The 16,606-nt window shown below is 31.0% G+C and overlaps 1 protein-coding gene across 2 annotated transcripts in view; it reads right to left on the bottom strand.

The window, feature by feature from the left end:
- Positions 1–16,606, bottom strand: part of LOC105342317 (ras-related protein Rab-24) — a 46,541-nt gene that overhangs the window by 12,173 nt on the left and 17,762 nt on the right. Inside the window, exon 1 of one of the 2 annotated variants that reach the window (XM_066069273.1) lies at positions 1,558–1,777. The exons of the other annotated variant lie outside the window; for it this stretch is intronic. Coding sequence (XP_065925345.1) covers positions 1,558–1,683 — 126 coding nt within the window. The 5' untranslated portion in view covers positions 1,684–1,777. Of the gene's footprint in view, positions 1–1,557; positions 1,778–16,606 lie in introns of those variants that run through there. 2 annotated transcript variants of the gene reach the window in all.

Raw genomic sequence — 16,606 nt, 5'->3', positions numbered from 1 at the left:
GCGTGTGTAATATTAGTGTTTAATAGATAAGAGATATCTAAATTATATCTTTCTGTACAAGCGTTCAAGAGTTGATTTAAATCATTGTTAGAATGAATAAGTTTTGAAACCCATGATGCTTTTAAAGCTTTGACCTTAGTTTCAAAATCGGTGATACCAATCCCTCCATCTGATATATGTCTTTTTAGAGTTTTACGCTTTACTCTTTCTCTTTTTCCCCATAGAAACGAGAAAATAATTTTGTTTACTTGTTTAAATATAGCTTGATCAGGGTTTTCAAGTATTGTTGCGACATAAAGAAACTTAGAAATAATTAAAGAATTAATTATCTGACATTTTCCGAAGAGAGTTAGCTTTCTTGTTCGCCATGAGTCCAATATTTTTTCGAAATCTCTCAGATTGGCCCTTGTTACTATATTTGCAAAATACATATAACGGAGACCTATTAATACCTAGGCCAACTTTTCATAAGAATCTCGTATTGCGAATATATTTTTACTTTCAGCGAACCTGTCATTTTCTGCATTAAAGTTAATTTTCACTAAGATTGCTTTGTAATTTTAGTCACCACGAAAAATATTGTCGCGAATTACCTTACAATTATATATTTGAATGTCACGATCCCTCTTGATATTGTCAGCAATATCAAGGACAGGACAGCCTTATTATTACATCTCACAAAAACCTGACCGCATCAACTGGGGTAGCATCTCTGTATTCGAGTTAAACAATTGTATACCTAATTTTAAATTCACTACGTTTAAAGTTATCGACCAGCAAAAACATATTTTATACACTCCACTCACTAAAATACAATTGAGTATGTCTTTTGAGGTCAAATTTTTCTTGTTTTAATCAAATAATGATATAAAAGTTTAAAATTTGTACTCAATAAAAAATAAATGGGTCGAACTAAATTGTATTTATAGCAGTCGGGAAAACAGGAAGCTCAACAACAATAGAATTGTACGAAGAGAGAGTATTTGTGACTGTAGTCGCGTTTTAAAACGACAATCCTTTACAGATTTGTCTGGTTTCACTTACAACATGATAAATAGGTGTCATTTTCTTAAAACGGGTAAGTATTTTTCTTTACTTTAAAATTGTGTATAATATTGTGTATTAATATTCTATCGATTGTCGTCAGATTTTCATACATTTCTATAAGTAGAATTTATCTTAATTTCTAAATTCTGTATCCTAGACTAGCATTAATATTCTATCGATTGTTGTCAAATTTCCCAATAATTCAATACATGTTGGATATATTTGCAGTTAATTTGACTGCGAAGCAATCATGACAATTGAAGATCGATAAATAAAAGCAATAATGCTTAATTAAAAGCATTCTAAATCACATCAACTAATTAATACATCGCTAAAATCTGATATAAATGTCATTCTTATGTTGAATGCGACAGATATAAAGCTGTATTCTCAAGTTATACCGTCTACTTTCTACACTGCAAATACCTTTCAAGGTTCACAATGGGCCTTAGCCCAGTAGAACAAATGACTGATTTACAATCAAACAATTTTAAAACAGAAAACACTTACGGCCTCTGTTTTGTAAAATCTGTTATGAATGAACCTAGCGAGGAGACTAGTCTTCCCGGCAAAACAGTAGCCTATCATCACAGTCTTTATATGAATCTCCGTCGGGGTTTTGTCAAATATCCCCATTAATGTATATTGCTGACTTACAATACTGAGTGGACGTGCTTCAATTAACAGTGAAATGCACAACTAAACGTATCTAAACATTGAAAACTCGTTGTCTGTTGGTGATTGTAACAAAACAATTTTCTGAAATACGGTACAGTTACAAACATTTACTGTTTCAAACTTAAAATATACACATATCGTAATGACTCAAGCTCCGTTTATAAAGCATGGGGAACATTTTTAGGGAAAGACTGAGAAAATGACAGGATACATAATGTATCCATGAAAAAAAAACCCATTTTTGCTATTCTAGTCGCTTTAGCTGAATGAAACGCAGACAATTACTATTATCGTGAAGATTTTCCTAATCAGAAAGCTTACCGCGAACTCACGCAGGTTTACTAAGGCTCTCAGGTCGTTGAGGAAATACAGTCCGATGTGATGTCACGCAAAAGTGTTGTCAGGAAAGTATGTAAGTTAACCGTGGTCTTTTCGTGATAAGATCGTGAACACAGAAAAATAAAAACAGGACCAATTAATACAAAAAAGTACAGACTATGATCCAACAGAACCTTGTTCATACTCGTACCGTGAAATGATGTACAAAGTGGTATAATAGCAAGCAAAGGTCCATATTTGGAGAACAAATGCCTTTTACTCTGATAAACACAAATGTTGCTTTTCCCGTCTTACTTTTGAGTTTGTAAAAAACACATTGTTATGAACAATATTTAAATGTTAATTGAAAAAGAAATGAGATTTTTAAAATCTTTTAACTATAATCTAGCATGCTAAATATCAGAGACCAACTTAATTTTAAGATTTCCCTGTCCAAGGTTTAGCATTTTGTAGATAAATGAACAAATAGAAAAAAAGATCAAATAAAAAGCACCCTTAAGTTGATTCGGAAGCAATTAAAGACTATAAGTCATTTTAAAATTCTTCAGTTTAAAAACTTACTTTTCATAAAAAATGAAGAATTCAGTTGAAAAAAAACTATTAAAACAACAGCATTGTATTGAAAGAAAGTACGGGAAAATAACAACCGTTTACAATGTAATGGGATAGCTTGATTGTAACAGAAAAGATACAATACATTTTTATGACGACTGTTGATTCACATATATAAATAGTAGTTTTATTTTTGTTAAAAAAACCCTATCATATTTTTAAAAAAAAAACCAGACTAGTTTTCTTGAAAATTGGACACAACCTGATGCTTATCTTTTTTAGCCAGAATAATATTTTTTTCAATGAAAACTGTAAACTATATGCTTTCTCCTCGTAGGCATCTCGGTTCGTGTTGCTTTGTTTTGAATTTGTATTTTTCTTTATGGATTTTTGAGACAGTTTGTTATTGTCATTTTTCATTAAAGAAAGATGATCACGGTTTAGGCTATTTAATTTTTCCGCTTTTAAAGGGGCATGGTCACGATTTTGGCCAAATTCTATTTTTCTGTTCTTATTCTTTACAATGCTTAAGGAATGCATTTCTAATGATCAAATTAAATTTGAAAGTCAGTCGAAGGGTTATAAGCAAGATACAAGGCTCACGATTCCCTGTCAAGCAAACAAGGCTCGCGCCCTCTTCGTTTTTGTTTACATATACCATTAAAAGCCATTTTTCAAGCTGATTTGTCTATCTTCTTATTCATTTTATTAAATTTTAAATGAAGAGTTTGTAACATTGAACCCATTCATTTTAGGTCTCAATCTGGAATTTTCATTCAACATTCAAAATGTGAACAAAAGCTTTGATTGAATAGCAAAGAATTGTTAGATCCGTAATTCGCTTATAACTCAACGAAGGACAATAAAATTCTGGTTGCTAATTAACAATGCCTTTCTAAAGCATTGTAAACATTAAAATTGGAGAGAAAAAATCATTGACCAAAATTGACCTTATACTCGACCAAAATTCGATTTACACTCAAAAGTTCTCTTAGAAAGCTTTAACTTTGTTTTTTGTTTCAATTTACTTAATTATAAAGGAAAATCCCTCTTCTTTTAAACAAAAAAAATCCAGCACATTAGCATGGAAAACTGTTAAACCGTGTCCTTGATTAAGTTATAAAGTCAAAGTGAAACTTCCACTAAAACTATTACGTATAGAAAGATTAATTATTTCCCAAGTATCATTTATAAAACAAAAATTTGTACTTTTTGGTTAAGTATTAGAAATAGCCAAACTTATCATTGAAAACAACATAGTGAAGAAAATTTAGTTTTAGCTTAAATCGAGATCATATTCCTAATATGAAGATATTTTATAGTAATATAGTATTAAATATTTCTGCAGAAAGAGGAAAGACTTGCAAATGTTAAAAAAAAATCAAGTACATAATTGCTTCTCAAAGATAAAACATTTCTCGCTTCTTAGGCAACATGCTTTTCATTTCATACCTGTACAACTTGGTTTTACATGTACCTGCATATTCATGGGAGGTTTTTTCTATCCAAATTGTCTATTGTATGTCCATGTACTCTTTCTATTTATATGGATTTCAATAATAAGAGATTTAAAATTTACAATTCTAACTATTCCTTCTTTTTTTTAAAAAAGCCACTGGGCAAGTAACGACTAAAATAAAAGATTACCACCCACAGCGTTCTCAATTAAAGGCTACAGGCTACAAATCTTTCAATGGTAAGATATAAACAGTGAACCTAAGGCAGCTACATGTATCTGGAATCGACTAATTCACATGGAAAATGAACGCATCACCAAGCGCGTGTTTCTTTGGGACCGTGAGCAAAACAATAGTTCTAATTGGAGCTCCCAAGTTAAAAATACCATGGAATCGTTAAACATAGAAAGTACTTACTTCAATTTTACACCCTGTTTTACACTACGCATAGGAAAAGTTACGTACAAATTTTGAAGACGAATGGCACAACGATATCCAAAGTATACCAAAACTTAGTACATATATAATATAATACAAATGACAGTAATCTTTTCGTTGACTTAATATGTAACTACCCCCGCCAAATCGCTTATTTCATTTATGAATTATACAATTTAAGACAGAAACAATTGACAAAGCCATCTTGCTCCCAAAACATGTAAAATTTATTCACAGTGTAACAGTTTGAAAGTGACGTATAGGTCTGTTGGGCCGGGTGTATTGTGTTATATTTGTAAAATGAATTTTGTAATCATGCTATATACACATGTCACTATATAAGGTATAAGGAATCATTCTTTGAGTATTATGAGGTGTTAATTTTGGTCGGGGGGTGTCAAATCCAATAAAGCCCGGAGGGCTTTATGATAGATTTGATCACGCCCCGGCCGAAATTATCACCTTATAATATTCAAAGAATGGTTCCTTATTACTTATATTTATATAATTTTACGCCATCGCAGGATTAAATCTTTAAATATAAATAAGCAAATCCCGCCGGCGCCTCAATTTGGCGTCATTTGTATTATGGGTTATATAGTACAAAATCGATACGTAGTGTTATCACAGACAAAGACACTGGATAATGTAAATATAATAAATTATTTACTTACTTACTAACATGTATCTTGAAAATCTTTTGAATTTTAGAAGAATTAGTGCACCAGAAAAATGAATACTTTTTGTCAATTATAAAATTGTGAGAACGGTGTATTATGTACCAAAGTATTAGTATATTTGTGTGTGTAATTTTCAAATAGGACTTTCCGGGATTCTTTCCACAAATGTTTTCAAGAACTACAATGTAACATCCTGTAATACATGCATTACTTGACTTACAAACAGTACAATATTGTTCTTTTTTTTCCAACAAACCGTGACACCTTAGACTAATGAGGGCTTCAAAGATTAACATATCAAATTATTTAAAACTTTTTTACAATGATATATGTTTATTCAAGAGACCTACTTCAAGTCTGTACCTTGTATTGACGTATAGAACATAAAATCATGCATGTACAAACAATGTACAAATAGTATGATATGCCCTGAAGTTGTGTTATGATTAAAACTCGTAACTTATCCTGAGTTGTCTATCAACCGTGCTTTACCATGGTAACACAATTTGATGCATAGTAAGGGGAGTAATACTTTTTACCCGTTACACAGTTGGACGGATTCTTGTTTCCTGGCCCTACTCATTATGAATTTCACCGAGTTTTTAAATTTCAAAAAAAGTAATCATGGATAAGAAGTAGTTCGTAAGGTCCCTGATGTATTGCCACGGCAGCACATGTTTAAATTGTAATTTTCCATTTCATACATGTGATAGGGTTAAGTTTGATATGATAAAAAACTGAAGCAGGAAAAGGGGGCTATAAATGTTACTAATATCATTTAATCTCATTAAGATTACCAAACGATTAAACGAAATTCATCACAGAAAAATTACCATGATGAATGATTTATTTTTGACGCCACAGCTGATGTTTTATAAATTGAGTTTTGAAATGTCAAGTACAAAAAATTAATCTGCTTAGTGTCATCTTTGCTCTGGAGTTAGTTAGAAACTACGTTTGAGCTGATTAAGATGGAGATTTTGAATAATTTGATAAAATATTTTAGTTATAAACCGATTAAATGTAATGTGTTATGGATTCAGGTCATCTAAATATGTTTTTTCCTAATGAACAACATATATTTATTAAAATGACAATAACATTTGTATAAAGTAATAAAAAAGCGTCATTAACTCTTTTATAGTAAAAAATTGTTAAAAGTAAATCATTTATACCAGTCATGTAGCTTACCATTTGACAATGATTTCTTACCTCTTTCTTAAACTCAATAAAGATGTAAAAATACTTGCGTTGCTTGTCATAGTTATGATTTAACATTTTGTGTCGCAGAATAAGAGCTATTATAATGTATTAATTTTTAGTATGTAAAAGTGGAACTTGTCGAAAAAATGTTGGCTAAAAGAAAAATATTCAGATCCAAATATAATAGGCTTTCAAAAACCTGGAATGACTCAGAGTATAAAGATTATACAACATGCAGATGACTGCACTCTCCCTTTAAAAGATGAAGCTTTATTGAAAAATTCCCTAGAGAGTAAAGTATCAGGTATGAAATTAAACATGTCTAAAACAGAATGTCTCTTAACAGGTCCCTGAAAAAATGTTTTACGAGAAAAAGAAAATGTAAGAGTAAACAAAACATGTATACAAACTCTTGGAATCTTTATAGGTCAAAACAAAGAAATGTGTTACAATAAAAATTGGACAAAAATTGTTGACGATTTAGAAAAGTTATTTGAGTCCTGGAAAATAAGAAAATTAACAATATTTGGTAAAGTTTGTGTAATAAATAGTTTGGCAATACCAAAATTCTTATACACTGGGTCAATTTTAAACCTCACAGATGAAGGTATACAGAAATCAAAGTACTGAAGTACTGACGGGAGTTGATTTTATCGATTATCATTTATTCAAAATCAACGATATGTGATTTTGCATGGCAAGTAGTATTGAACTCTTGTCTTGTTCAACCAAACGCTCGGCTGTTTCCGTTTATCTCCGACAAGCAAGAGAGACTCTGTTTTTTTCGGATATTAACGGAGACAGCCAAGCCTCTGGTTGAACGAGACTACATTGAACTCTAGCGTAGGAATACATACGACTTTAAAAAAATATCTAAACTGTTTGTAAAATTTAAAATCTTATTACTTTCATGGTATAAATTAATAAGTTTTCCTGAAAAACAATGCTTCAGAATACATAGCATCGAATTAATCGATTATTTTTCAAGAACTAAGTGTTGCCAGCGGTATTGATTTGTGCTTAGGTCCAAACGCTGTTTCACTTTCGTTTTGCCGGAGAGTTGATTAAAATCAACTCCCCAAAAATACAAAGTCTTTTATATAATTTTATTTGGAATAAAAAAGACAGGATCAAAAGAAATACTCAGATAGGAAAAATTCAACATAAAGGCATAGGTATTGTTGATATACTGATGAAACTTAAATCAATAAAAGTGTCCTGGATAAATCACATTTCCAGAAAAAACAGTTCCTTATCAATTTTTGTAGACAGTCTGTGTTAAGAAATGCTTTTTGATTTTGAGGATCTCTGTAAAACCAATGTAACATGTTTACATGAATATCAAATGATAAAACATTTTCCCCTGTTTTACAAAGAAATATTTGTCTTTTTTAACGAATGTAAAAAATTTAAAACAGACATGAGTCTAAACGCACTATTTAAAGAACCCCAATGGTGTAATAAAATGTTTGTGTTAAAAAACAAACCAGTATTTTTTAAAGAGTGGTTAAAAAGTGATATTAAGTACTTAAACGATATTGTAAACGTTTGAAACCTGCAGAATGGTTTAGTGACCAACTTGTCTGTAAAAGAAACTGGATATGTGAATATGTTATTATAAAACGATCATTTCAAAAGGCTTTCAAAAATATAATTTTTCAGATATTCAATATGAAAACATTGTATTCGGAAAAACGTCTTTTGAACTGTGTTTTAAAAACCTTGTATACATCTGTGATATTGATTCAAAGCTAATTTATTACATTTTTCGTCAAAAACAATTTGTAGCACCATTACATCAATTTTACAATAAAAATATTTTTGAAATTTCCAAGGAATCATGGAAATCTATTTATCTTAGCCATTAAAGACATAAAAATATCTGACTTTAATTACAGACTACTAAACAATTTATTATGTAATCAGAGAAATGGTGAAATGATGGAAAATTGTTGAAAATGATATGTGTGTCTTTTGTAAAGATGTAAAGGAAAACAACGAGCATCTCATTCTAAGATGTAAGAATGTAAGTCAAATATGGGACATTGTTCAAAAATGTTTAAATTTTGATGTATCATGGAAAACAGTAGCAATAGGCTTTTATTTTGAAAAGAATGAGGAAACACTATTTCTTAACAGTTTGATTTCTTTGATTGCCTGTAAGATATATAGGTATAAAATGTATTGTAGAATTGAAAACAAAGAGGAAAAACCTCAAGAAATATGTAATCATATAAAATATGTACTAACTTTTTTCTCTGAGGTCTACAAATCATTGCCACAAAGAAGTTTTGCAATCCTTTTAAAACGTATTAGAAGCAGTTTATAATTCATATAATAGGTAAATTGATACATAACTTATTTTTATTTTATATATATGTATATATCTTTTCTATATCGTTTTTGTTATACAAATATACAAATTGTTTATACAAACGACATTTAGTTTTATTCAAAGGATTTTATCGACGGCAACATGTGACTTACTCCATAGTAGAGTGGGTAAAGTGTCGGGCTTGTGATCCGTACATCCCAGGTTAGATTCCCGCAAAGGTGTTTTTGTTACTTACTGAATTGAATTTTTAGATATTTATTTTCTATCTCCAAAATGCAAACTTTTCCCTTATTTGACATATGTACATTTTATTTATCATTTTGTCTTTCATTTAGGGAATGAATTCAATATTTATTTGTTTTATACGATATAAAATGGTTTGGGGCAGTTTACGCTTTATAAACCGCGAAGCGGTTTATAAAAAAGCGTAAACTGTTTCAAACCATTTTATATCGTATAAAACTAATAAATATTGAATTCATTGCTTATAATTTAATTTTTTCACTCTGTATTGTAGATAAAAACGGTCATTTGACCTTTAAAATGATGTAAAATTGTACAAAATTCAAACGTAACGTCAGGCGTATTGATACGTTTTTGACGTTAGTCTAATTATGACGTAGGCAACATTCTTTATACGATATAAAATAATTTTTTAGCCAATCAGAAAGCGTGTTACAACCAGAATTAAATTATAATCAAATAACTTACTCTTAATTAAATTGACTTTTTTCTAAATTGTTATTCCATCTATTAGTGAGTCCTTCATATAATGTTTGGCTCCACTAAACTGAGATTAACATAGCGTCTACTAAACGTCTGCAATCATCGTTATGCCCCTGTCATCGTTTACTATGGCGTTTACTTATTCTCTGGATCCATCAAATCAGTAACAAGCAAAATTAGAACAAACCAGCCTTGATTGATGAACTTTTCACGTTGGTTCAAATGAGATAGCATAATTTATAAAGGGTGAAAACTTTTAACACCCCACTCTTTTTTTTATATTATTTACAAAACTTGAATAACAATTTTTAGGTCGTTGTCACTATCGACTGCTGTTTAAAATGCTCAACTGTTCATGTCAAAAAATTGCAATCGAGTTATAAATTACTAGTACTCGACCATGACTGTATTTGTTGAAAATCGTGGAACATATATTTATCCCAAGTCAAAGAAATCTTCAGTTGATAGAGGAAGGATCTGTATCAATGTTCATAATCGTTAAAGGTCTAATGCCTGAGTCAAAATGTCCTTTTAAAATATGCAAAGGCTTTTATCGTTCTTGCAAAAATGTAAAAGAAAATTTATAAGAGCAAATGAAAAATTTTCGTAACCTAAAATTATGTTTATCTTAAGAGTAAATACATTATTTTTATAATTTCTTGTACCATGCTTGTTGTGTTTTTGAAAATATTAGAAGCTAAAATACATATTATCTCACAATTTAGTACTGGTAAACTTGCAAAAGTAGTTTTAATATCAAATATTTATCATGGCATTCAAAATGATATAAAAATATTCATGATATGCCTATTTATGTATATGTTTATTTGATTGACTTCAACGAATTTTCATCTTTTTTATACTATTTTAGAGTAGATTGCTATTAATATTATAAAATTATCAAATAACTGAACGTTTCAAAACGTAAATTTTGTTGTTTAAGAAATCACAGTTGTTTCGCTTACTGTACCAAATAGTTATGATAAATGTTCACGGTCAACGTCAATAAATTCAGTTAAAAAAGTAAGAAAATTTAATAAGTGTCATTTGTCTTTCTGCATAATTTTGTTATAACGGAATAAATCTTAAAAATTAAAAATGCTCATGTAATTTAGAAAAATGTGGATTTAATTCCACAAGTGGCAATCCAATTTATACTAATAGCTCTCTTTCAAGGAGGAAATTCTTTAAAATCATGTCAGTTTTGAATCTTTTCAATGCTCCCAACAACCAAAATTCATTTTTAATTACTTACCTATCATGAATACCTAATGTTTATAAAAATCCTTACAAATGTAAATAGTGGGTTCGACTAATATGGATCGCGTAGTAACGTTTACATTCAAGTCTACTTCCTGTATTACTTACAATTATGTATGAACCACTGCATCCAAACTTTTAAATTACAAATAACTCTAGAATGCGTCGACATCGAGCATCTGAAAGGTACTTATTCTTCACCGTTCAACTATAGTCCAGATGGACATGGCATTAGTGGTGACTTAAGGGAACCCCGATCTTTCGACTGGAATTCTAACTTCATACATTTAAATTTTGTAGACACGTTGTCAGAATGTAATAAAAGTGTTCGATGCATGTTAAGTTTATTCTTCTATATTTGATAATTTAGAAGTGAAAACAAACCCAACTATATAGATAACACAAGCAGTTTGTACTGGTCACTGACAAAGCAGGAAACAACATTGTGGTTGTTTGTAAGACTTATTATGTAAATTTTATATTAGAAGAAATTGGAATTCATTCCATAAGTGACAATCCAACTCAATCGCATAGCTCTCTTCCTAAGAAGGAAATTCTTTAAAATTATGTCAGTTTTTAATATTTTCATTATTCCCAACAACCAAAATCAATTTGAATTACTTAGTACCTTACCTCCATTGGATACCAAAACTTTATAAGATCCTTACAAAGATTTATAGTGGGTGCCAGTAAATATTTTTTCTTTACTCCTTACATGTACCAAATATCAACATCAGTAAAGGAAACACATACAGAGTACTCTGAAACAGTATATACAAGAGGCGGTGTAAATTAGATGTGGATACTTAAGAATTCCAAGAAACCTTTTGAAAATTTGAAATTTTAAACTTTTACCCCAAATCTTTTTTTTTCATTCATATGCAGCAGTATTTATTAAAAAACTTGTACCCGAAAAACATAAAACACTCACCATTTGGGTATATCGACGACGTATTATCAATTAACAATTGTTACTTTCATGCTTCAGTCGACTCTATATATCCCAGTTAACTTGAAATGAAAGACACTACAGAGTCTGTGTCATCTGTTTCATATTTGGATATTTTACTGAAAAGGGACAGTAATGGTAACACTATTTGATAAACGTGATGACTTCAATGTTTCTTTAGTCAACTTTCCGTACTTATGTAGCAATATACCACCATCACCTGCATATGGAGTTTTTGACCCTCGATTATTACGAAACGCAAGAGAATGCTTTAAGTATGAACGATTTTTAAGGCGAGGCAAGCTACTGACAAATAAGTTGATAAAACAGGACTACCAAAAGTCTCGATTGAAGTCATTTTTTCGTTAGTTCTATGGCCAGTACAAATACTTTGTCAGTAAATACAATCTACCACTTTGTCGCATGGTGACTGACGTTTTTCGTACTTCGTGTTCCAGCATAATTGAACACATAATTCTCTACGGATTTTCCGGTTTCCCCGATTACGATAAAGAGCACACGGCGGATGTGACTGGTCAGCAGATGATATTCACTCTTCCACGGCACCTGATTCTACCTCTGATTATGAAAGAGTTCCATATTTGCTCTGCTCTTGTTTCGTATTTTTCGTTTGTATTTTGATATTGAACAATGTTTGTTATCACCACATGTCAAAATGAAACAACCTTAATAAGTGTTATTTTATTTCATGTAAATATATAATAGTAAGATCAAATTGAGTGAAATTTATGCGAATAAGGGAGTGGAGCGAAGTGACTCGGAGCCCCTTCGTAATCGCGTTAATATTACTTAATATGGCCAAACTTACTAAGAACATACCCCACTTTTTCATGGGCTGATCAAAAGTTCTGTGCTAATCAAATAAATGTCATTTCTCTTTTGTATACAGCTCTCTTGGCTTTCAATGTGACGTCGCTGTGAACTTAGAGAAATCCTTAACGATTAAAAACATCGATTGCTGAATGAAAAAATGGGTTATGTGCTAAATTCTATATAATATCTAATTTCTTGTTATTTAGTTTACCTGTTACAACTACTTTGTATTTTCAACAAGAAATACTGTACATACGTTCATAATAAAATCTTAATTTATGAACAATTTCTGTTTGTTGCAGTTTTGTTTTTGTTTTGGCTTTAACCACTTATTTATTGGAAAACAAAGATTGTATAAAATGTTGGTGATAATAACATTGCCATTTTCTAAAGAATAAATCAAAAGTATCATATTAGAGAATAATGTTTGTACGTGACTGTACGAAAAATAAAGTCTTCGTTACAATTAGGATTCGACGTCTTTAAGCAACCAGAACTCGACTTTTGTCATTCACTTTGTCAAACATGAAATTGTTTTCATAAAATTTCAAGAAACCTGTAATATGAAATCAAGATTATTAAGTGTCATTGTTCATTTAACCTTTCAAGAGCACGAACACTCAGATACTGGGGGCTTCACAAGACTATCAAGAATGATGCATTAAAGAATCTTAATAATAAATACCCATGGTAAGAGGAAAGAAGGTATTTTACAAATATGAGACAAAAAAGACTTTTAAGGACGATGGTAAGTCTCGAAAGAGGGTAAGAATGGCAATATCATAAGTATTTTCCTCCACAATTAGCTCTATTGTGGGACATCCACGGGGAAAGGTTTACTATATAGCTAGGTATTTAGGGATACTGTTACTCACTACACTGGACAAAATTGCTAACGCACCATTTGAAATAAAACAATATTTACATCTTAGAATTTTTTTAAAGATATATTTAATGTTTAAATAAGTCACCTAAATTATAAGTAAGACATTTAAATGTCCAAACGGATAAATGGATGCAATGTTAACCGAAGCGTGACTCTTCTCTCAAAATGCTCAAATTGTGCTCACACTTCTTTTGGAAAGATAAATCTTTACTTTTTTTTGTGATCTTATTATTGATGCATACATTACTAAAACCTCACAAAAAACCCGACGGGGTATGGCGCGTTTGATCGCAGAAGAGCGTGGCAGGACAGTTGGTATGGTCTCTGCAGAATGCTCCTTTAGTGAGGTTAGAAAAAATGTTAATAATTGTACGATTACCGGTGATATTTGCTAAAACATGACACAGCATGCTTATGAAATAAAAAAAAAATGTCGTTTCAGGTAGCCAAAGTGTTTAAAAGGCACCACACGTCAATTGCAAGGTTGTACCGGAAATTTGCGCAAACCGGAAGTGTGAGGGACCGAGCAAGAATTCCAAAGCGTCGCGTAAATACTAGGCGAAAAGACAGACAGATCCCATTTATACGAGCAAATGGAGCCCACACCTGTTATTGATATGTGAATCACATAATGGGGGGTTGGGGGTACCAATGTTTCATAAACAGTACTCAAAGCAACTGGTCAATAAGATTACAACAAATGATGTTTCATTTTCTGTATTATTATAAACTGTTAAAATAATATACTAATCAATCTTTGTTGCGTTCAGATTTAAAACAATCAAAGAAGTAGTAGGTGGTGCGTTAGAATTTTGCCTAGTGTATATGTCTCGCTGTTCAACGCCAGTATAATACAATAGTGTATCCCTTCTGGTACGTTTTTTTTTTCATTAGGCCTGCAATGAGTGGATGTTTTGACAATTCAAGAGCACTTGTCAAAGAACAAACGGGTGTAACATACACAGGGACAATATACTTCTGTAGATTCGGATATTTTTTTTAGAGCTGTTATTGTTGAAAGGTTTTATGACTTCGTAAATTCTTTGACCTCTTTGCTTCAAACGATGTACAGGACAAGTACAACTGATTGGTAGTTTGAGATAGAACAGGAGACAAATATTTCCGCCAAGCGAACGTGTTGGCTGAAAAAGAGGTTTGCTAAAATTTTCCATTGTCACATCTTATTATTTCCTTAATAACGGCATCGATAAATAACCACTTCGTAAACAACCGTTTTAGGGTATATGCTTTTAAGTTTCCTCCAAATGACAAAATTAAGGGATTTTATCTGTTTAAAAATCGTCATCGATATCAATAGCCAAATGAAGCCTCAATAATCTTCCAGATTTAGATCATACAGCCAAACAAACAAGACATTCGAAGGATACAAATTTCACGCAAATGGGACCCTCAGGGTCTAAACCAGACGCTTAGATATCAACAACTAGCAAGCTTTTTGAAATATTTTACAATCCTTTATTTGTTTGGTCTGATAGATACGAAAAGTATAATATAAAACACAGAAGTTGTGTTGGTCGCGGCTTTTAAGGTGTCGCATAATGAATTTAATCAATCGATTGTAACATAGGGTATTCTTAGCCACAACTACATCTTTGATTGACAATTTCATCAAACATTGCATTTTCGTCCTTGGCAAGGACACTTCATGGGGGTTTCTTTTCAAAAGAGAAGGACATTTGCAATAGGCTTAATCTTTATGGTAAACCAAGGTCATATTTATGAGTTTTGTTGCAGAAAGGTTTTTCACAAATGGAAGTTGCATGGATTCTAACCCAAAGAGACCAATTTAGGACAAGATGTTTTGGCAAGTAGGAATAATTTATGAACCATTTCCTGAATAGCTTTATTATATTTGGTTGAGTAATATACAAAATTTGATGTTGATATTGATTGAATTTATCGTTAAAAATGAACTTCTTTAAATTGCTCACAGAAATTGGATAATTTTCTTCAAATGTATAACACGTCGTTTCATCTAACAGTTGACACATTTAAAATAGTTTGGACAACTTGAATCAGGCAATATTGTTTTCAATTTCTTTAATTTACGAGCTTTATCGTCATTTGGTATTGACCAATTTGGAAATACAAAATAACCGCACAGAGTACAAATACCTTGTATATTTCTCTGTTACCGGATACCGGAATCTGTGTCTAGTATTGATCAATAAAAACAGCTTGTTCAAGTACAAACACATAGGTTAATTACCTATTGATGTATATTTATCATACTTTTCATACGTAAATTCCTGTTTAAACAAAATTTCTCACATGTGTTCATATATGAAACAATACTAGTAAATACAGTCCAAGAAATTTCATCGTTTTTATAACAGGTTGGATCAATCACTCTCAATATTTTAAATTTTATTTTTACCACTTTAGATTTCCTTTGATCATACAGAGTTTTAACAATTACCTTACACAATGGTTTTTGACAAACCTTTTACTGAGATTCCAAAATTGAGCAATTCATGATTACACAGACTTACCGTCACAATATATATTCAAGCAGTAGACATTCTGTGAAAGGTCATTTCTATTATCGTATGAAGTCAAATTTCATTCCTACATGATTATCTAATTTTTTTTATTATACCCAATGTTCCAACACACCTAAAAACAATCATCTTTCATCTTCAACGCAGTCCACTGGAGCGCTGCAAAACACATTGACTGAAATTGCGAAGTTTATTTAATTAAGGTTCTGTATTTAACTCAGATAATGAGAAACTTTTGAACTATTCCATTTCGACATCTTACCGGATTTGATTATTTTACTATGCAAATATTTGATATTGCCCTAATGTTTTGACATTGATTTTTGTATTTGGTTTAAGAACTATCCGTCAACCATTGCTTTTTCCGGTCTTAGAAACAAGCAGCATCGGGCTGTATGGTAGAATTTTACAATAATTATTTCAAGCTAGAGATCCCATTGAAATTTGGGGGTCTTAGAAACGGATTAACAATTCTAAAATAATATGTTATAATGTAAACTTTTTTCAACTTTTGAAACGGTATAGGAATTTGATTGTAGCGCCAACATGAGTAAAAGCTTTGTAGTTTTGTACCATGTTCATATATAAAGTCCACCGTGCATATGGCGACTTCCACCTTTGGTCACACTGAAAAAAGATTTCCTATCACAAAGTCAATCTTTAGTTTTAACTAAATTGAATTGTAATTAATAATTTTAAC

The sequence above is a fragment of the Magallana gigas genome, chromosome 8 (genome assembly GCF_963853765.1).
Source record: "Magallana gigas chromosome 8, xbMagGiga1.1, whole genome shotgun sequence".
Classification (NCBI taxonomy): Eukaryota; Metazoa; Mollusca; class Bivalvia; order Ostreida; family Ostreidae; genus Magallana; species Magallana gigas.
This window is presented reverse-complemented; position numbering and strand designations above follow the sequence as displayed.